This window comes from Bombus terrestris, chromosome 12 (assembly GCF_910591885.1).
Source record: "Bombus terrestris chromosome 12, iyBomTerr1.2, whole genome shotgun sequence".
NCBI classification, from domain to species: domain Eukaryota; kingdom Metazoa; phylum Arthropoda; class Insecta; order Hymenoptera; family Apidae; genus Bombus; species Bombus terrestris.
Window position 1 is genome coordinate 2,921,515 of NC_063280.1, and position 23,845 is coordinate 2,945,359.

The 23,845-nt window shown below is 36.9% G+C and overlaps 1 protein-coding gene across 7 annotated transcripts in view; it reads right to left on the reverse strand.

Moving 5' to 3' along the window:
- LOC100649702 overlaps positions 1 to 23,845 on the reverse strand; it is a 398,659-nt gene that overhangs the window by 201,882 nt on the left and 172,932 nt on the right. For all 7 annotated transcript variants that reach the window (XR_007225924.1, XM_048410855.1, XM_048410854.1 and 4 more), the window contains 2 exons: positions 22,419 to 22,499; positions 16,588 to 16,810 (listed from right to left, as the gene is read on the reverse strand). Coding sequence is in view for 6 of the 7 variants with exons in the window: in XM_048410855.1 (XP_048266812.1) it covers positions 16,588 to 16,810; positions 22,419 to 22,499 (304 nt within the window). In the remaining variant the exon portion in view is untranslated. The remainder of the gene's footprint in view (positions 1 to 16,587; positions 16,811 to 22,418; positions 22,500 to 23,845) is intronic.

Genomic DNA, 23,845 nt, shown 5'->3' on the forward strand with positions numbered 1-23,845 from the left:
CTTCGAATTAAGTATTCTTGAGATTCAAATGTTCACTCGAAATTCCCATTTCCATTCAGAATTTCGTTCTTGAGTATTTCTAGTGAGAGATCTTCTAATTCGTAGTATTTAATCCAAAACTGGTAAGTGCTGTCCATGAAACTCTAGGAATTGTTATTATTGTTGTAACTTGGAAATGATGCATTGTGAGTTATTATAATAAATAACAGTTTATGTATAATTTCTAGTAGCACCTTTTGTACATTTCTGAACATTTCTGTCTATCTGATAGGCTGACCACCGTACGAGTTTAATCATCTTAAAAAAGTTTAAACGAAAAATTGTTTTTTAAAGAACTGAAACTTGATTTACAATTTCCTCATAGACCGTTTTTAAAAAATTATTCATACGGATTATCATTAATCGTAGAAGTATAATAAACAGAAGCTGGTCGAACAAAGATCATAAAGCTTCGACGAATCGATATTTTATCGATTAACTTCGTACGCGGATTATTTATTAGTCGGAGCAACTGAACCGTAGAGAATCAAAATTCATAATGAAGTTACTGCGACGGAACAGCCGTGAATGTCTCTCGAAAGGAAAATTTATCCGCGCACAGTCTTGTTCCGAGTTGAAGTAACCTGTTCTCGACCAGTGTCCATAAATTTTCTCGATTAATTCGAGCGAATCCGGTCTGATGTTGCGATTAAAAACCTCTGAGCAAATCGAATCTCTCCGACGAGATTCTGTAACATCGCGAATTAATTCGTAGAATTATCGGTCGTGTTTTGCAATATGGACGAGTTACGAATAAATTTGTTCACGACAATCGACTCTAGAATATAGCGAATTAAAATAACTTTGAGTTATGTATCCTGGTATCTGAATCGTATAAACGACAGGGATCTGTTTGAAAAAATAATGATTTGTAATGTTTTGAAAATGTTGAAGAGGATAAAGAAACACACGTTCAACTCTAAAATCAAATAAAAAGATAATTTTAGAATCTCCTTAACATGCAACTGACTATTTGATAATATGCTGAGTTTTGAAACTGTTCCCTTTAAAAAATAGAAAATGTGGCTTATCATCTTCCTCCCCTCTTTGTCTTGGTACATCTTCACCTAATATACAATGACCAATATATAACTGACTGATTCTCATTGTTAATAACTTTCAAATAAAACAAGAAACAACAGTCGCTTTAATATAAGTCATTTGTTAATACCTACTTGGAAATTCTGTATAGAATATCAGAAAGATATCCGCCTTTAGTCACTGTCGCAACTTTCATTATATTTTCAGGTGGAAAATTCTTTCAACTATTTAATTGCGTTTGGTTTATCGACATGTGCTTTACTATTAAGAAAACCCCATAAGAAGAAGTACGGTGCAGTTAGATCAGATGATCTATGTAGTCAGATGATATCGCCAAAACGACGATATCGATAGCTTGACGTAATTCGTGTAAGGTCACCATCATGTGAATTTCTTTGACAAAATGTTCTAACAATTTTTGCTCGCTCCAGAGCTGTATAACGCTCCATGATTATTTTTCTGTGGATCCATAAAATAATTCCTAAATTGAAACAAAAGACGATACATCGTTTCGGAATGGCAAAATCTTGAAATTAGTCAGTTACATATTGTCCATCGTGAACATAGGTAGAAACCGGCATCATTTATGAGATAACGTAATATTTCATAGAATGTGAAAAATATAAAAGTGTACCTCTGAAACACCCACTCCCGAGTTATTAAACTTTCATAAACACCCTCGGATTCCGTTAAACTTATTTTACCAAAGTTAGTCTCGAAACCAAGAACACTTCCAGCGAATCGAAAAGCTCGTTTTTTTCTCGAAAAACTTTCGACATCAATTTCCCTTGAAAATTCTGTCTCTCCGAGCTACGAATTCCTAAATTCAGGTTACGTATTCCTTCAGGACCATTTCTTTCATAACAGCTCCTAGTTTGATTCGACGATTAAAGAGCTGGATCCCGAAACGATCGTCTTAAATGAACACTGACAGCTTCAGGACACCGGTCGATGTTCAAGCATCCATTTCATGCGATTCGATGCAAATTCGAACGTGAAACTCTGCAGGAGGGTGAGCCAATGTATTCGTCCGAGTTCCCCGCGGCGCTGCTTGCGACAGGAATAGCGATAGAACGACGAGTAATTAGGCTAATCAATCGAATTGCATCGGCCTCGTACACGTGTACGTTTGCCGATATGTCCCTGCGCGACGTGGATTCATGACTATCGCCACGGACTTCAAAGGGTCCACCGTGCAACTGTGTGCTAACTTTTCCATCACTATCAACATAAGCACAGCTGCTGCCAAGTAGCTGAAATCGCCTCAACGATGTATTATAAATGCGAGGAAGTGCTTGATGATTTATTATTTGCCTTCACAAACGCGTATGATTATTAAGTAGCCGAATAAGTTTCTTTCGAGTTATGCGATCGTGTAAGCTCGTTGATATATGTATTAGATTGTCAAAAAATGGATTTTACCTTCTAGAAAAATTTTTCGTCTTTTTTGGTAACGTATAATAACGCATAATTTTTACAGATTTACGAAGTTTCTATCTAAAATAAGGCTATGCTATATTAAATGAATGCCACAGGTAGAGTTGAATGTATCAGCTAAGACGCTCTTTTCTTGCTCTTCATGCATGAAATTCAAACCTGTCTCATTAAAAAGAAAAACTTGTTTTTCTTCAACGAATTGTAAACGTTTCTTCTTAATTCCTTTTAGCATCAAACTAGGACCAAAATTTCTTCTAATATTTCTTTATATGCTAGAAGCTCATAAAATATTCTCAACAATAGTTAAACCTTCCTTAACTTTCACTGCAAATCTTCAGAACAATCCATAACAGAGAAATGTACATATCTCGATATTCTTATTGCGGCAACTTTTGTTTCACCGATCGACCCCAATCGCAAACTCCATTTTATTGCATCTAAAACGGAGTTTCGTCGTAGAAAAGGCAGAAATGGATCCGTTTACGTTCCGGCGGGAAGTTTCATCGCTCGTTTCAAATTCATGCCACGACGGTTAACACCATGATTTAACCATTTATTAGCGAAATTACGTTTGCCGTGCAACGTGGCGGGTATTCCACCCTCGCCAGGGTGGAAGCTACATGTGGATCGCTGTGTGCCTATCGTTTTCGGCAAACAAGCGATTTGGTCGTCGGCGCGGCATCCTTTGAAGTCCATGACTGTGCTCCCATCAAGGCCGTGTCTGCCATATTTCACGTGGAAAACGATACGAGGCTCGATTTTCGCGTGTCCTTCGCGTACGGATATATCTCTCTAATTACTAGAGGCGCCATAATTAAATTTAGGAGGTCGTGCTCTGCGTATCATCGCTCTCCGCGTGCTTCGTTAGGCGCCTAATACCTCTCTGCATTCAATTTTTCGATATTTGCATATTAGAGAAAATTTTATTCCTCTTCACTTTTCTATCTATTCTAGTAGCTTTTCCGTTTCAATTCCTCCTCTTTTACTTGTTGACTTGTTTAGCAATAATTTTCAAATTTGTGCTAGTCACCCACAAACGTGTTGTGCATCTTACAGAAAGATAGAATCTAAGGATCTCTACATTTTTCATCGAAAAATTGTCCATTCGTAAACTACTGTAACTGTCTGAAGAGAAATCCTACAACACTTTACCTGAGATTATTCCAAAATATGATATATTTACTTTCGCAACTCTAAATTGAAGCTTTTCGAAAACGCTTTCGCGTTTAGAAATGAAATAAAGAACTGAAGATGTCTCTGTTATAAAGAAATTTTTACGAATTCAGAATTTACAAAATTTTATACAAAGAGAATTCGGTATATAAAACTACAATAACACGAACCGTGTTACCTCCATCGCTACATTTATATCGTGAATATATAAGTTTCCTTAATAAAGAAACGAAGAAATCGTCATCACTGAGTCGTAGCGTTAAAACCTAATTAAAACCCAGTCGATACGATCGAGGGAAAAGGGAAAGTGGTAGGCTCGGCTTAATTTAATCTTCGCTTCGATCTGAAATGGAGCAACGAGCTTCGCTAGACGCAACACGCACACTGATTATCGCAAGCGAGATTATCGGGTACGCCTTTCGTTTGCAAAATAGCCACTGGCTGGTCGATAATGGGACAGAGATAACCAGGAGTACCGGGGCAAGTGTCGTCGGCTGAAGATAACATTCCTAGAGTTCAGGTAGCGCTCGTGAGTGCTGAGTTAACGTGTCAACCGCAAATGAAACGGTTACTCTCGCAATTCCAGCAAAAATGTTTCTCTTAGATCTTTCCTTTGTAAACGTCGTGAAATAATTTCAGATAGAGCAATGATTTCTGTGATATTTATACCAAAATTTTTAATCTTCAAATTACGGTTAGTTTACCATAAATTCTACGTTTTCTACGCAAATGGTTCGTATTTTCCAATCTTTTTTGTTAAAATTTATCTTAACGAGTTTTATTGAATTTGGGAAATTTCCCAAGGTATTATTTCTCTTCGCCGTCTTTAATTTTTTTAAATCGATATTACGAGAGTTGGAGGGTTAATAAATGAAGCGAAAGCTGTTTTTTACGTTCGTAAAACTCGAATCCGAAATTTTGCGAGATATCGAAACTCCTGAAATCCGGACGTTTATTTCCTTTCTCCAAAAGAGCATCCGTTTCGTCAGGAATTCAAGCTCGTGGAAATTTTGAACCGAAAAAATATGAAATCATATCAATTGTAGAAGGCATAAAATTTAAACAAGTTGCATTCGATTACTATTATAATAGCTAAATAAAAATAAATTAACGTCGTCACAATATCTTTGTATAATATTTATACAAATTATTATCTACCTGATAGTTTCGAGAGTTTTGAACCACTAAAGAATTATACAGTGTCCTGGTTGATAACCGTTTAGGACAAAAAATTGATGGTGATATAAAAATCCTTGCCGGCTCTAAAATAGTCCCCTATCAGTGAAGATACACCTGCGTATCACTGGTGTAATTATTTCTAATTAGCAGCAGTGATACGCGTGATCCTCCGATCAATTAAACTCCGGTAAAGGTGCGCGTGCCAAGCTTTTTTCTCGCGAACCTCGTGCAACCGCATTGTACACGTTAATTAACGCGCAACGCACGCTCGTATAATCGCCATGGTTTTATTCGCGACTTATCACAAACCCTTAATTAACGACGAAACTATCGGCCCAGTCAATGATCCGCCATTTAATCTGCTAGAACTACTTTTCTACCACGAAGATAAGATCGAAAACCAATGGAACGTCAAAGCGAGCGTTCGAAAGTTGCAACGCCCTGAGCCGTGAGATTTCAGGCAATATTTTCGTCTCGCCAGGAATTCCGCGAATACCGACGCGTTTCACCAATTTTTCACCCTCTATGGCTTTAAACGGACACTCCGAGGGAAGATACATCCCGTACACGTTTCGCCATTTATTCGAACCCTTCGATTGACTTCTTTGAAAGTTTCCAAACTGTACAAATTGAACAGAAATACGTGTAATGATTTCTTCCTCCATTCCTTTTCTCATATGACGAATGTTACATAAATTTTGTATTTTTTACTCATAGCACTGATATATTATTTCATTCTCAGTGTACGTATAATGCACATATATTTTATGCACATGTTGAGAATTGTGGATCATAATTGTCGAAATAAAAGTAAAGGAACACTAAGCTTACACTTAGAATTCATATTAAAATAGTTTCAGATTTATTTAATAAACGATTTCCAGGATCTTCGTCGATATACATTTGCACGCGTCTCAACAATCTCTTTGTCTCACCACTTTCCAAATAACATTGCCAACGGAACAGTTACATTTATCTGTTTATCGAGACGCTGTACACACACGTACTTCCATACACTCATATTCACATACGTGTGCCACTACTATGCGGCTAGTCTAGCACACAAAATTATACATATCTTAATAGTACATATATTTTATGAGAATAGCAACTTGTTTATGCCTTTACGAATATATTTCATACTTCACATTGATATCGTAGTATTGATGACCATCATTTATTTATTTTAACGGGTACCACCGTTTGAGAAAGTCAACACAGTAAAAAATGAATAAATAATATGCATAACAAGACGCGAAAACAGGGCTATGATATATCGCGTGACGTAAATTGTATACGATTTATAAAACAGCGAAGAGAACAGCCAAAAAGGTCAAGCCGATGAGTGTACCGGCTGGCCTGACTACACATACGGGTTAATACAATCATTAACAGTAACGTTGGCTCGACATGGGGATACATGGAATAATGAGTGCCTGCTGAGGGTCCTAAGCGGGCCATTAAACTGAACTAAACTGAAGATGTCAGAACATTCGAGATGGTAATTTAGAATTTTGGAAAGAAATGACAAGTTGGATATAAGCATAGGCCGTTGAACGATAGGAAGTCCAAGCGAACTTAGAACTGTGCCATAATCATAGCAAGTTCTGGATATTGGCTTTTGAATTTTACGGGTAACGAAGCGCAACAGCTTATGTTGAATTCTTTCCATGAAGTATATATGATCTTAACGAGATTCAAGTTAAAAACGAAGAAAAGTGGAGTAAAGGATTTTAAAGACGTTAGATATTATTAAAGCTAAATGCTGTCCTGACGGTGAGAGTTTGACGAGCATGATGGGAGATCGAAAGCTCTGGGAATTCTAAGAGAGAAGTATATCACATAATCTTTTTGATTATTAACATCAATTATTTACGATAAAAACTTAGATAAAGTTTAAACTAGCATACAATATCGTATTATATTACTTTGTTGAATAGTTTCCTCTACTTTAAAATGTTGATAACATTCTCGACTGTACTTTGCTCCGAAGTATCCTTCATAGAAAAATTAATTCCATAATGGACAATTTTTTATTTCATCCTAGCTATTTAAAACTAATTCTTTCCCCGGTAATCCTTCAGATCGCTAAAGAAACGATTCGCGATTGTTTTTCCTTCGAGCTTTTAATTAACCTTGTAGTACTTACTTAACGGTACAAAAGCGACGTCTTCGCGGTACAATATCGTCGCGGAAAACAGACGGTACCAAAGGAAACCGGCGGACGAGTGGCAGGCCACGCTAATTGCAATAACAATAGGCCGCCGCTTTGAAACTTTCTCCTCGGCTGACCGTGTGCTGAACCTTGAGGGGCTTCTAATTAGCAAGAACACGTACCGCTCGTGCAACCTCCTCATTCATAAATTCGTCCGCCATTCATGCTGGGGATCGGTGTACGAGATCCTGAGGCCACAAACACGTTCGTCGATTTCTTCAGCGAGAACCAGTAAGTACGATCGCGAATGAAATAACTCGATGAAACTGATTCGTCGAGCATGTATATATCGTTGCTTTGCTTCTAAAAATAACGATCGCCAGCGGCTCTTAGATTTTGTCGTTGATGTTTAATAGGACGCAAAATAAATTACTGAAAAAGTGGAAAGGATAGCTAGCTTTATGAAACCGGATTTATCGAGACAAACGAATTTAGTTCTTTTGCAATTGATAAGATTTGTTCAATTTTATACAAACTTTATTATACAAACAAGATATATCTATATATATACAACTGACAACATAGAATCTAAATTCATGTTTGCTTCGTCTTCTAACTACTGTTACGTATACTTTACATATTAAATACATCCTGTGTATTTTTGTGCGTATAAATTCCCCATAAATGCATAAACAGCCGCAGTATAATAATTAGATAACGTATATTTCTTGGAAGTGTTATAGGTATTAAGCATTTCTTAATGCTACTTCATGAATAAAATTGTTGCAACAAGCAGAACTTTAAAATACAAATGTAAATTCTACTTTTATGACGTAAAAGAATTCCAAACCGTTCCACGTACATCTTCCAGAAATGAAAATCATATTTCGATAGACGATTTTTCCAGCTGTTGACCAGTTAGCTGTTGCGACCTCTTTGAAAACTTTGAGAAGTGTGTGCATAAAATGTGTCGCCAAAAGTAAACAATGACGAGTATACTCGTCGAAAACAACTAACTGGTTAAAGGTACAATACGCTGAATTGTTTTGTAATACGTTAACAGAACAAAGGATTTACCGTCTTTAATTAAAAAGACGAATGTTTCATTGTTATATTATAATACCTGGACACACTATTCCCTGATATACTGGAAATTACATGCGATTTAAACAGACGCGACGATAATTCCGTACTATTGTACAATATCCCCCATGTCAAGTATCTTCGACATCGAAACAGACAGCTGCACTTAGCCATAGAACTTTGACACGGGGATGCAATCGTATCGACAGCGATTATTGCTCCCGTCGTTCAAACTACGTTTTCTCCTATCCGGAACACAATATGAGAGTGTCCATCAAGAAGAGAATTTGTCCAAATTTCCGAGGGCGAATTTCTCCTCGTTTCCACCAATTCTATTTTATCGTTAAACTACTTTGTTCGACTTAACTTTGCCAAATGTGAGGGCTTTGAGAAACAGAGGAAATTATTTCACGCTATTATGGCATGTAATTTTTAGCACAACGATCACTCACGATCGCGAGATTAACAAAAAATATTAATAGCAAATGTTAGAATGTTTGTTGGAAAATTTGTATACTCTGCAGTGCTTTTACTGGGAAATTTTAATAATTGTTTTCCATACTGGTCACAATATTTTTCAAATAGAAATAAGATTCATCTTAGGATTGTTTCATTATAATTAATTGCAGAAGTTTCAAAGCTGTAATTTAACAAGTAGTATCGATAATCAAGTAGAAATACAAAGTAGGAATATTAACAAAGAAGAGACGATCGAATTTGAAGAGATCGTAAAGAAACGAATATCTTTCAACAACAGCAATTTGTCACGTGCCATATCTTTATGTTGGTACTTATTCCTTGCTCTCTCTGTTCGCGTCTACTCTGAACCTTTTAAAATCTTATACGTCTCGCGATAACAATGGATAAGTCCGAAGAAAATCCTTTCGATTAATGATGCCACAGATAACCTGCGGTTCGGGTCAACGTCACCCAGATATGGACAGTTTTACCTGGGATATCCGGATATTATCAGATCCTGGTCACTATGATCTCTTTGTGGGTGAGAATTTGTCCTAACCTAATTTTCGAATACCTTTTCTGAAACTACCTGTAAAAAAGATACGCCAGTTGCAACTTGTTATTCGAGACATCCCTCAATTGAAAATGTCTATAATCGCACGATTATAGAAACTTTGATCCTGAAGATATGATCTTGTAATAAATCCTTGAAGTATAAATACGACGTAAGTTATTTCTAAGAGAAATGAAACGACACGAAAGAAGATAGGCGATAAGTAAATTATTATATCCAATAAATTGGTAATTTCCAGTGAGAAATTAACTCGTCTTCTCCGGTCAACAGGTTAATTACACCCTCATTCAATAAACGTATTCTCATGTATTTATCACGTCATATTTGAGTTACTCAAAATAATTACTCGCCCTATTTAACTATTCCACTAATCAACAAAATATTCGCCTGCGCCGTGATGCTATAAAACACTTTCTAGAAAATTTATCTATTGTGTATATGAATGTATGAAAATGTATATATTAAAACTATTACAAAATATCGCAAGGTATAAACGAAACTCTTCTATTTCACCCGTAAACGAAGCGGTTACTTCTGCCAATGGTTCGTCATAAATAAACAAAATTTTTGTTGTTATTTCTATATTCAGAGGTATGATCACAATAGTTAATACAATATTGCACGGATAAATCACACCGTTCTGAGCCGAAAAAACCTTTATTGCACACGCTTACATGGACTAGGGAAAAAAAACAAAGGAGCATCTTAAAACTATCGATCGAGTCTATCGATTGCATCTAGTACAATCTTTTAATTACTGTTTTTTGTAACTAGTGCATTCGCATGTGGAAGGCGAGCACAAACTCACGTTGTCATTTTCAACAATTTCTCTCAAGGAAGGAACCAGGCTTCTGTTTAATAGCCGACACGCTCTATGGATCGTTTCGCTTTGATCACTCGTTATTTTCCTCGTTGCTGCAGCCGGAACAGCTTTGTAGTTTCACGCGAGGAAACATGTAAGTCACGTTACGCCTTTATTGTGCCTTCAACGATGTTACGAACATTTTACTTCTACACATTTTTCTTGTTAACACCACGAAACAAAGAACCAGCGAGAAAAGTTGCATCGGCAATCAGTTATGCCTGTTTCTTCGTTGCAGAAGTAGAAGAAGCACTTCTCAGTGCCTGGAAAACTTCCGTACTCGATTGCGCGAACTTTATCTCGAATTCTTTCGACGTGACCCGTCGATCCTATCGAATCACCACTAGCCAGATACCCTGCTAATTTCGTTTCCGGTCGATGGTAACTTCGACCAAGTTTTCGGTAAACTGGATAAAATGGACTATCCACTGTGAAGAAAAAATAATTACATGATTTGATATTGTGAATATAGAGATTTTGGATATCATAGAATTGTACTTGATTTTTTTTTTTTTTTTTTTTTAACGAACCTATTTATGTAACTAAGGGATCTGTGATATTTAAGTTACGTTATGAAGATTTCTCGTGGTACAAGCTGTTTGAAACAGGACGATGTCTTAAACACAGACCAACCTGTTTAATGAAACATCTGTTTCTTGAAATCAATTTTGTTGCAAAGTCTAATTGCAAATTCGACAAGATAACTTTGGAAGATTAATTTTCGAAAATTCATTTAGTGAAAAATTGTTTTTATAATATTTGCTCATAGATTTGTACGTATATAAGTCGTTTAGAAGGCATATTGATCAGCTGCATGGTAATGATGTCGCAAACGCTGCTTTTTATATTCTATGTTTACCTTATAATTTACTATTACTTGTGTCATTTTCTAGTGATAAATGAATTCATGGAGGTAAGTGATTTGTTTCAAGAAATGAACATTAATCTTACGATTATGTAATGAAACTGAGAAATTGATAAAAGGAGTTTAGCTTTTGAGAGATCCATATGGGGGCTACAATGTTGGCATAAAAACTACAGGTTTAAATTTTACAGGAAGAAATTTCAATAAACATGGAAAGGTTGGGGCTGTGTCGAAAGTCCACTGTGCCGTGGGTACATTTTCATGAATCCTCCCCGAGGAAACCTGAACGCTCGTAGAATATGTTAATTACAGTAATCAAAGAGCGGAACTAATTGAATTGAACGAGGTAAAAAGTTTCAGGCCGAAAATTAACATAAATTAGAAGAGCTATTAAAATCTTTTTTAGCCTGTTCCTAGGGCTGCAAGCTCGACTGGCTGTTTCGTAGCTGGTCGATTCGCCAAATGGTACCTAGATACCAGTGTCAGATACGAACGTCAATTTGTACCGATTCACCGAAAAGATTTTATCGTTATTGAACCGGCTCGTGTGTTTCCTTCCAATGTTCGCGTTTCAGTTTATTTAATTTCCTGAAAACATTTTCGCGAAAAACGTCGGTCTCTGTTTCGCGAAATGGACACTTGCATTTAGGAAATTAAACCGTCTATAAATATAATAACTCGTCCCTTCCCTTTTAACATGTATCACTCGTATTTTCCAACCAAAATCACTCGGTGGGATTATTCATCGTAAAAAAGAGAATTACTCAACGAATCCGTCATTTTGTTCAGTCTTAATCTCTCACTTAAAAATATAGTTCTCGAAGTAAAAATCATTGAAAAATGTATATACGTATAATTATTTTAATTTCCTCGTTTTAGAATATTACTATTTTTTAATTCTACTCGTCAAGAGGTATCATGCTACGATTTAAAAAGGTCACAAATTTGACGTATAATAAAACGAAGTAGTGCCTAATCTTCTTTTAAAAATACAAAAGTCGTTAGCTTGGAGCTCATGTTCGCACGCTTTCTCCGGTTTATATAGAGCCGAAAAGTCGCCGAACAGCTGTTCGACAAAAGCTACGTCACGAAATTTCACTTGCGCAACTACGCAACGCGTGCTGTGTAGAGCTCGCATAGGAACAATCAAAGTACTGTCCACTGTGATTTATAACGTCCCCACTCGATGAATAGGACCTTAATCAACTCTCCTACCGCGATTAATTATTATTCGTAACGGCGGCATACACGCGCGTGCCACCAAGCCGCTAGACACGTCAATACGCATCGCGTCCAAAGGCCTCCACTTTGCTCCACCAAATTATTCATTCCTTCCACAACCTTGTTTAACCCTTATTTGCAATCTTAAATTGACATTTTCATTAGGTCTACCAGTTGACTTTGCACACGAGTAATTACTAGTTATTTATTTTACTTCTCAAAATGTACGGTTTTATAATTTGTATAAATTCGTTTCTTTCTACTTTCAAGTGTATTTTATGATGTACGATTAATCACGCAGGGGGAAAGTGTTATTCGAATCAATAAACTCTATCGTATCACCAAACCACGGATTTTGCTGTAAATTCGTTTAGAATCGTGCGATATAGTAAGAGAAGGATATTAAATTTGAAAAATCTCGCGATATCTTATAACGTATCACACTGTGACCGGATTAAATAAAAAGATACATGAAATAGACACACAGTAGAGTGCAAAGGATTATTCAGTATAATTGCACGAGTGTTGGCGAGAGTTGGTCGAAATTCGAGTTAATGGAGGCGGCGGTAATTACGAAATAATATAAAAGTAAACCGAAAGTATTCCACGGACGCATGAATTTCAGTTGCGCCACTATTTTATCCCTATATTTTATTACCCTTTTATTTGACCGCGAGCCGCGGAGTGTTCGTAATTAAAATTAATTCGCTCGGCCGCAAAAAACCTTCGAATAATTCCAGCCGGCTAGGCTATGTGGAAACCGCGTAAAAAGTCTTTCGCCGCCGACGTAATGCACTCATTTCCATCACGAATTTCCATGGGATCCTACGTGTAGACGAATTGAAAGAGCGTTGTACGCGACCGTTGGATTCCGCTTTGTAGAGGTTTTCGTTGAAGTCGATCAAAGAACTGATTGCTCGCGTGAAAGAAACGAATTATTTCGGCGGATTATATGAATACGAATTTATACCAAGTACTTGACCAGTCGTCCTAATTGCGTTCGTATTCACATTAAGCTACAACGAAACGGGATCAATAATCTGAATAATTATACAGTTCAGTAAGTTAGGATCATTTTTACGAGCATTATCGTATCACGAAAACAAGAAATCAATCAAAGAAGCTGATAACACTAATTAACCTTTTCTTGCTTCAAAAAAAAAAAAAAAAAAAAAAAAAAAAAAGAAAGAAAACCTGGAATCAAATAATCGAAATTGAAGAACGTCACTGAAGTAGATACAATTACCATAATAACTATGAAAAACATGGATAGCTCTTTTAATACGGTCGTACGTGGAACTTAATAACATCGCAGCTGGTAGCTTCTAAATATCCCGAAATTAAATTTTTGTCCAACCATCCTTTAATTAAAAGGCACCCCGTCAATGGCATCAAACGAAATTGCATCTAGTTTGGTACAGAGAGAGGACGGTGCCAAAGTATTCTAGGTTCCCCTAATTTTCCCTATGGTAGTGTTAATAATAAAAGAAAGAATTCGAAGAAAGAGCTCGAGTTAACATGCTGCTTCGTCCGGTTGAGCGAGTGTGGTGAAGAAAGTCGACTGATTAATCACATGCAAATGCCCTGTGACGACACTTCGAAGAAGTTTAATATGTACTTTGTCAGAAAACGTGTGCCTGAGTCTGCTAAAGGTCAAACGAACACGCTGTAAAAGGGATTTCATCATACTTTCAACCGTATCTAAAGCTGTTTTTCCGCATTACCTAACGTGAATCAATAACGTAAAAAGGCAACTAACGTTGTAAATTGTTTCTGGGCGATTAGGTGGAATGTACGGTCTATTAAGGCTGTCGCTTATTTGAAAGCATAATATATGAGCTTCTCAGAAGTCAAAATGATTAACTTTTTCTGAATTTCTTAACTTTGTTGCATAAGTACGAGATTAATATTCGATTATCAAAAACATGGACGACTCGTTCATTGCAAGAAGATGTCATAAATAATAGTGAATTCTAAGGTAAATTTAAAAAACAATGTTTATATCAACATCGTCGCTTTTCTGTATTTTTCAATTTATGCAATCGAATAAGGCTTCTGAGTAGCTCATACGAATGACATCAGACGAATGTCGATAAATTTACATTATACGTTTGAGACCAGATCGACTTAAGTTCGTTAAAATTGACACAATTGAATAATATGCACTTGGCGACAAGAATCAACCACTTAACTGGTTCTCTAACTATATCAAAAGTGGATTTGTCATGTTTATTCTGTGTACTCTTCAAATAAGTAATTATAGCTTCGACATAATAACAGAATGTTACGAATGAAATATTTATTTCCTTAATGAAGTCATTATTTCTTTCTCAATCCTAACACGTTCCAAATGTTCCAGCGAGAATATACATCGTGTGAATTTCCAACTTTACTCTTTTCACAATTATGTACACAATTATAGGTTTCTACGCTTCATCTATAACAGAAAGTTAACAGCGCCAGAAAGAGTTTTCACACGAATTCGACAATAGGACTTCGCTTTAGCTATAATCGACCCTAAATGCTGTAGAAACGAAGAAACGGGCACGGGCAAAGGGATAAGTCGTTAGAATTGCCGGCGACGAAAACGCGACACGCCGCGAAACGTCGTTAATTTCAGAATAATCGCCGCGTATCGACGCGAGCGGGTGCGAACGTTCGCTGTCGCCTGCTGCTCGCTCCAATTTAATATGGAAATCCTGCGCTACGCCCTATCGAGAAAATCAATTACGTCTAATGAATACAACATGAAGGGTTAAAGGGTTCGGCAGGAATCTGCGCGCACTTTTCCCCCCGATTCGAGTGACGTTCGAACGGCAAGAAAGAACAGGGTGAAAATTTCCAGTCGAATTGCGGCGGCCGCGACAACGTTTCCAAGATCATTTGATTAAACGTGACTGTTTTTCGAACGAAGCTAAATGGTGGCGCTGAAATGAAGTCAGTTGGAAAAGTTATATAGCCAATTAATGAAATCTCAGAGCAATTTGACGATTAAATCACACGTCCGATCCGTCTGAACTATTATCGTGTGAATTTTCATATTTTCTTATCGAATGGAATATGAAATAGCATCTCTTTTCTGTTAATTACGATTTTATAAAATATTGGTCGTTTCTTTTAGTATAAGATTCCCATAATATGACAGATAAGTGCAAACATTATACCCATTACTAATTTCTAATTTTATGACTAACTTCTAGTGAGAGAGAAATTATGTCTCATTTCTGACGAGAGGAAAATTATGGCTCATAATTCTAAATACGTAGCTATATGATGCTTACAGTGGAAACGAAAGAAAAGAAGAGAAAACGTAGAAGCATATAATCAAGGAACGGAAAAGGAATTTTAAATTTAATGAATATACCGCTTTTTTTTAAGACGTAGAAAGCGTAATATAATTATCGTGCGTTGTCAGTTGGAAATTAAAAGAACATTAATAATGAAAGAAAGGACAGAAGGATTTAATGCGATATTTCGACTAGAAACTAACGAGCTACGTTGATTTCAAACGCGTTGGTAAGCTGTCGTTAGACGATGGTTACAATATTTTCACACGGTACGACTTATTCCATTATGGTTACGTCTAATGAATACAACATGAAGGGTTTAAGGGTGTTCAACAAAAATCAGCGCGCGTTTCAACCCCATCAAAAACACAGCTAACTGAATTCATGGTTGAGTGGGTCGAAGAAATGCGATTTGTCAAGCTGCGAACAGCACTGGACCGCATTAAGAAACGCCGACGCGACATCAATTAAAGATTACACAGTATTCAACCCTTTCACGAGCTGGCGGCTAATGGACTTTAAACATTAAACGAATTGTTAGCATTGCTAACGTTAATACGAACATTATCACGCGGCGACAGAAAAATAAAAAAGAGTCAAATCTTAACGTAATCTTCATATGCACCTCGTCAAAAGATTCATCAAAAGGCTGCATTATCTTATTTAATTTAACAATTATAACCAGTGACGTGCCAGGTGCGTGGCTTATCTTATCCTTCGATAAATAATATAACAAGCTTAGCTGGAAAGAGTTAAAACTAACGTAGTATCGGCAAAGAAACAACTGTTTCGATGCATCGAAACAACTCGAGTTCTTTTCTCTTCTTGAAGTTCTTAAAATATTTGCCTCTTAACCGAGCGACAAAGGCCATTTAAACAGCTGATCCTCGCTTATTTCGAGCTGCATGTAACATACAAAGACAAATCAAAGAAACCGTTTCACAGACACGCGGACATGCACTACAGTCTAACCAACTTCTATTTATTCAACCGAGATTTCGTCATCTTCCTTTTGTTTGCCCTTTTAAAAAGAAGTAAAAATTCGGTGGTGGTTTTCGTAAGTACTAACCAATGCCGTCATGGTTCACTCGGTTGACCGAGTTCTCCAGTCCGAACGAGTCGTGTAAACACAGTGTCTAAGCAAACGGTCGCATGAAAAACGGACGGGTGCAAGTTGAACGACCGATGGAAAACGAAAGAGGATCCACTTACCTTCGCAGGGTCAGACTTCTCGGACTCGTCGTTGAAGGTCTGCGAGCCACGAGACATGGTGTTCCTACGGGGTGTCGTGGTGCCATCCTGCGAGGGGCGAACAAACTCGATTCTGCCACCCTCGACGACGATGTTCGGGGCTGGTGGAAAATTCTCTGCGTTACCGAGCGGGTCGCAGTAGCCTAGGAGCCCGGCTTTCTCCCCGTACAGGGGGTGAATTTGTCTGCAACAGTCGGTAAAGACGCGCCACTGTTAGAGGGTTGCAAATCCAGATGGAGTTTTCAACTTAAATTCTAGAACGAGAGTTGCTAACAGAAAAGGAACCGCAGGTTTCCGGTGAAAGTCTTCTCACGAGGAATTTAAATCGTTAGCTGAGTGGCCCGAACAATGAATCACGAGCGAATGAGCAACCACTTCGAACAAGAGATATTGTAAATTTACACGTGAATACGGATAATTCGTACGCGGCGAGAATTCCGAGGCGAATCGAATTGATCGCGCCGAGGTGAAAGCTGCTTTTAATCGGGACATTTATCGATGAAACTGCGGGCTAACGAAATTAAAAACCGACTGGCGTTTAATCGTCCATCGGCGATGCATTCTTCTCCCTGCCGTTTTCCGATAAAACGGAACGCTTTTGCGCGCGTATGATCTCCAATGATTTAATATTCCATTCGTCTCTGTCCTCGCAGAGAGTAAACGAACCGCGAAAACGCGCCAACAGCTCTAAAAGTATTCGACCAGGATTGAATCGCCAATTTAAGGGAATAAATCTGACCGCTAGCTGACTCGAGGCTCATTGAAATTCAAATCGGTAAATGAAAATTTGTGAAGTACTTGCTTTGGAAACCAAATAGAAGATAGTAGACGATACGATTATCAATCGGGAATTTGAAATGCAAAACGATCCACTTATTGATTTTACGTACTGCGTACGCGTAATGGGGAAAAATAGCAATCCGATTCATCGGTGATATGGAAACCGTATTCACTAGCTCGCGAAACTGCTTAAACACGTGTTATAGAAAGCTTCTATGAATATATTGTGCCTGTTTGTCGCTCACTAGCATCGTACTGCAACACGACTGTCATTATTACATTGGTTTACAATCAATCTAAAGATGTATACAGAAATTACAAGATATTTATTGCAAACATATATTTAATAAAAAATTAATATACAGTATGAATAGTTATCTTAAAACAAAGTAATAGTAAAGCGTTAAATATGATCTCATTGAATATTAAAGCTTATTAATATAGTGCATCGTTAGCTATTTCAACACTTTGATGATCTTTATAAAATATATTATACCTGAACTTGAATATCTTGTAATTTCTAAATGTATCTCCAAATTAGTTTTAAACTTCACCGATATAATCATGACAGTCTTAAAGCAAGGCTATTCAAATCTTGGAATACATTCCGTAGAATACGCATAATATATAAAAATAAATAAATAGTATCTACAAACTTAGAATACTTTCGTGAGATCGTGTACATAGGTAAAATTAATTAACAAAATTAGTTCATATTAAATAAAAACGATGTTGACAATATAGTGGTCGTAGAACCTTGATTACGTGGGGAAGGTTTCTTGATGCGGTCGCGACGACGATTAAAACCGCTGCCGTTCTGGTCGATGAGATAAAAACTACGGGGAGGAAATTACATTACCGCTAGTTGAATTTTCACGGCAGACGCTCACGGCACATCATGACTAAAAGGACAGTGCATACGCAATTCTCGCTTTTTCTGCCTTTTGTAACGTGAGCTAGACCGAGTAAAAATGTTTCGCAACTTTGGATCTAACGTTGCGCCGGCGCGGCGATGCACGCGATACTTTACTGAATTAACGCATAACGTCTTTCTTGCGAGCGAATGAGTTTCATTAGCAACGGGTTTCGTAACATTTTTGTAACTGGCATTTGCGCTCGTGTCAGTGAACTCGTTTAATTTTCCTGTTTATTTCATTGAAGTCATAGCTTCGCAAAGAATTGTGAATCAGCATTGAATTTATTATACAGAGCGAAAAATTTCTTACGGCCAAGCTATTTCAACATGTCCTTTAAGTACCTGTAGATAAGAAGATGTTGTATGAACATTAATCGTTTGAAGTTTTTACAAAAATTGTAATAAAAATGCGATACATAGAAAAAGAACAATACTCTCGAAAACCAACTGATTTTTGATTAAATTCTTATTTGTAAGGAATTTTGAAATTTTTATTTGTAAGCTATATCAAATAAGAATTTATACTTGTGGTTAACTAATAAAAAGAGTCGATGATTTATCCATTGAAATAGGACAGGATGAAATTTGTACAATAATAAAATCAAAAAATTCGTGCATCTTATATAACCATGTTATTCTTGTTTTAACAAAAAATGGTAAAGATTTTGAAGAAGCGATGATATTAATTATTAAGCAATTCTCATCTTGTACCACAGTAACCTCGAGTTACCGTCCTCTTTATACTTCATATTTTTGTTATAAAATTTTAATAAATTTATTCTCACGAAACACGCTAGCAAAGGAAACTCAAAGTTTGACTAGAAGAAGCAGGGACTGCGTATATTAAATTTTCCGGGTTAAACTTGTGTAACAGGTCAATTTGTTAAGCCATCAAACTTAAACAGGGTCGCATTTTTTAATCAGGTAAAGCGTACCAATTCGTGTACTTTAGAGATTGAGGTCAAGTTGGACCTGTTCCATGAGTTACGTAACTAGCACTTCACTCTATTGCATTGCAGCTGAGAAAAAGTTTAAAGTTGTGAGCACTTATGTGTCAATGTGTCGTCAAATGAAACATGCACCGCTGCTATTTTATTAAGTGTCAAGTTCATTCTATTTCTATTTTTATTTTTATTTAATAACGAATCCAATCTTGTCGATTTAATTTTCAAATTATTTCCAGCGTTTTCTATGGAAAGCTTTTTAACAGTGAACGACGGCCTAATTCTCACGGATGCGATTGTAATATATTGTAGAACACTCTGACATCACCTAATGCATTACACCAGTTTTATACGTGCATTTCAATGCAACGTGCGGTTATTGAGCAACCGGAAAACTGACCGACTTAACCAAGCAACTTAAACGCTGACAAAGCCATTTGGTTGATTATTCGTTCACGCTTGGCGCCGATTATGCGAGGAGTGCATTTGCGTATCAACGACAGTAATCTTACGAAGGCTCAACTTCGATACAATTACAAAGAGATCGACTAATAGCACATCCATTTTCACACGTTTATCGGACGCCACTCTATAGAAACTTACATCTTACGTCTATTAAAAACTTTTTACTATTGTGACAACAATACTAACTGACAGACCGAGACTTTGACATTATGCTATTAACCGTATTAAAATATGTATTGATATATCTCTAGCATGTACACGGCATGTACATACTATACTTTCAAAGAAAATTAAAGTCCATTATCGAATTTCACGTTATTTGAAAGGTGCATTTACGAGATGATTTATTAACAAAGCCACAATAACAGAAGAAGATGAAATATTTATGGAAATCTGAAAAACAGAAAGACCGGGCACCAACATAACATGAAATCGTAATTTCGTGGAGAGAATGAGTAATCGGTTTATCGTACATTCATGGATGTTTCGAGAGAGCATAAAATCAATAGCACTCTCTGCACACAAACCACATTATTATGTTTTAATAAAAAAAAAAAAAAAAAAAAAAAAAAGAAAGATACACCAAGGATATTGGTTTTTAAGTTGCGTATAAAGTGACTTTTTATCATTTACGCTGAATCATCGTAAAAGTTTCCATCGAATTTGAACTGACGTGAAATTGAACGCGATAAAGCGCAGTGCTGACTTCAGATTGTAATAGAGCCACGAAAAGTTGAAGAAATCCCATAAATTTCACGTTTATCACTCAAGATGAAGAGTATTTTTATGATATTCGTTTATTCGAACTCAAATAATCATTTATATCTGCCAAGATTTGATCGAAATGTTCATCCGATAGCAAATATTTATGTCACGTTCCAATTTCTGAAATATTTAATAATAGCTTGAATACGATGAAAAATGTGTTTGCGCTGAGAAATTTTTCGATGAAAAAGAACAGCACGACGTTTTAATATTCTAAAGAAGAATGAAAATTTTCCAATTTACAATATCGTACTGTGACATTCGACGAAGCTATTTTACAACTGACCTGCTAGCACTAGGTCAGCTGAATTGATGAACACAAATAGCACTGCAAGTTATGCGAACGATGCAACCACGCGAAACGATCGTGCAAATATTTCGAGGAGAATTTCGAGGGTAATGCTCAGGCGTACACGATCCATTGGATTGTTAACTGGCTACTTCCAAGTGAAACTGAGCAATATTGGTAAACTTCGAACATTAATCGTCTGGAATAAGATTTACAGCAGAGAGTGATTTTCTAACGTATGTTTCCCTTTGCCCATGACAAAAATGAAATGCATTAATGACAAACAAATTTTTAAATTATATATGCATATCTGAATAAAAAATTCCTTATCGTCGTTTGAATTTCTCAAATAAATTTCCAAACTTTTATATGAAAAAGAAAAACCTCTTTAAATAAGAATCAATATTAAAACTTAACTAATACATTGCGACTCTAGCTACGAAACAAGTTTCACTATTCTTTTTCTCCGCAGAATAATCCATACGCTATTGAAAATCAGCAACATATTTTAATTAGACGGTGGAACGAGTTGCCTTCTAATTATGACTGCTTTCGAATCTCTCGCGTCTCGTCGTTTTCATATCCCCGCCATGGAATTTTCCTTTCCTTTCTTTCTATATTCTTTTTCTTTTTTACTGCTCTCTCGCTGCGCTCACGGGCAAAGCGAAACACACATGAGCCAGGAAAAAGAGAAGAAGAGCGAGAAAACAAAGGAAAGCTACGTGGATGCTTGATAATAAGTGGTTTAGCCGGGAAATGTGATAGGGTGAATCTCTCTCTCTCTCTCTCTCTCTCTCTCTCTCTCTCTCTCTCCCTCTCATCAGGTGGCGAATAAGAGTTCACGGGGGTTTGATTCCACCGTAGTTGACAGAGCCAAGGGCTCGAAATATCACGTGTCGACGAGGAAATAAAATAGGCGTTTCAGTGTGCACGGCGAATGGTTTATTGTTGCCAGGCTTATCGAACGTCAAGCCTTCGTCGAGGGGTGAATCTCGGTGGGTAGAGGATGAAATGTACCAGCACGGTTAAAAATAGAATTTCCTGAGTACGCTTCAGGAACTACGATTTATTAGCACTTCGAACGCAAATACGATGAAATTAAATCGGCAAAGAACCAGTTGCCTTTCAACTAATTGAATTAATACAATTACGAAGCTTTCGCCGTTGTTCGATACGAATTTTCAATTGAATCCTATGTATTCCAGAGGATAATAATTCATAATGATAATATGATTGTAGTAAATTAATCCGACAAATGTTATCGACAGCATTGAAGTCACTTGGGACATGACTTTTGTATTATTTCTGAATTGCGCTCTCTTGAAAATGAACACACTTGGCTGAACACGGAATACGTTATGTATAGATTACGAACAGAATCTTTTAAATTACTTTTATGAATTATATACTAAGAGCACAGTTCCAATTGATATAGATACATCATAGCCTCTCCTTAATGTAGGTCGAAGCCCTTCAGGAAGATGAACAACCCCGACCATGAGAAACGGAGTCCTTCGACACTGCCTGGCCAAGTTTTCCAATTAACCCGTGTTTATTACGCGGGAAATCGAGGTCGAGGTTTTTCATTCGCTTTCAAAGGGTGAGAAAAGGCTGCAATCGCAAAGTAGCTTACCTGGGTGATGGTATGGGACGAGGCTTATCAAGCGCCAGATCCGAGCTCAGGGGCGAATCAGGTCCGCGGACGCTGGAAGCCCTAGGCAAACAGAATTATCGTTAGCTCGATTGCTATTCGGAAGCCAATAACGTATAAAGAAGGCTGTATCTTACGTTTGCCTTTATGGAAGTCGATGCCCAGCAAGTAGTGCATATATATGTATATATAAGTATCCATACTATCATCACACACACATATTTCAGATTAACTTACAATATAGTATCTGACCCTATAAGAGAGACATTATTACAACCTATAATATCTATAAACACTGTACAAAGCTTTAAAACAATTTGATGAAAACTATCTCCTTACTGAATTTCATGGAATCGTGCAGTAGGTACGCGGTGTGCTTTGCAAAATATTACTCGATTTATGTACAGGGGAAATGCTAATCTAGCCTACAATTTCACAACAGCTATGTTCTCGCAGAACTTTACGGGATAGAACAATCGGTATATGGTGTGTTTTGCAATATAAATATTAATCGATTTATGTATAGGAGAAATGCCAATCTAACTTACAGTTTCACAACAGCTGGTGACGTTGCAGAACTTTACGGGATACAGCAATCGATGCATGGTGTGCTTTGCAGCATACATATTAATTGATTTGTGTATAGGGGAAATGCCAATCTAACGTACAGTTCGAGAACAGCTGTTTAGTTGCGGAACTTTACGGGTTAGAACAATCGATACACGATGAGCTTTGTGACATATTAATCAATTTATGTGTAGATGAGATGTCAATATAACCTACAATGTTCACAAACACCATATAAAATTTTGAAGTACTTTTACGATGATTGTGTTGTTACCAAAGCTCACAAGATCGAACAATCGTTTTACAATGTACTTTTAATGTATTAATTAACTAACACGTTATGTAAGAGATGTATTATTTACGAGTTTTTATTTTCACGAGTTGAAATTTTCTGTCACTGTCCACAAACTATGGCGACGTATTAATTGCGAATTAGATCTACGCATGCGCACATCCTCTAAGTTACGCGCCAGGACAGTAAAAACGCGCGCAGGCGCGCGGATTTTGAAAGATCTATAATCGATATCACAGTTACACGACGTACGTAATCAAAGTTTCTAACCATTATGGAATATTTATAGAAAGACCTTCTTTATTACTGGTATCGATCCTTATAATTATGAATAGCACAGGATGGACGATGTATGATTTAAGACACGCATTTACGTAATTCTGCGGCATTTAAAATTCCCTCGAGCTCTCGACTTATTAAATCATCGTTCGAACTGCTATAATTACGCTATGAAAATAAAGTGTCCGGGATCGATCGTAAATTACACGGTATGCGGTTTAAATTATTGGAAAACGGGTATCTCTCCGGTAGACGGGTCAAACGATTATTC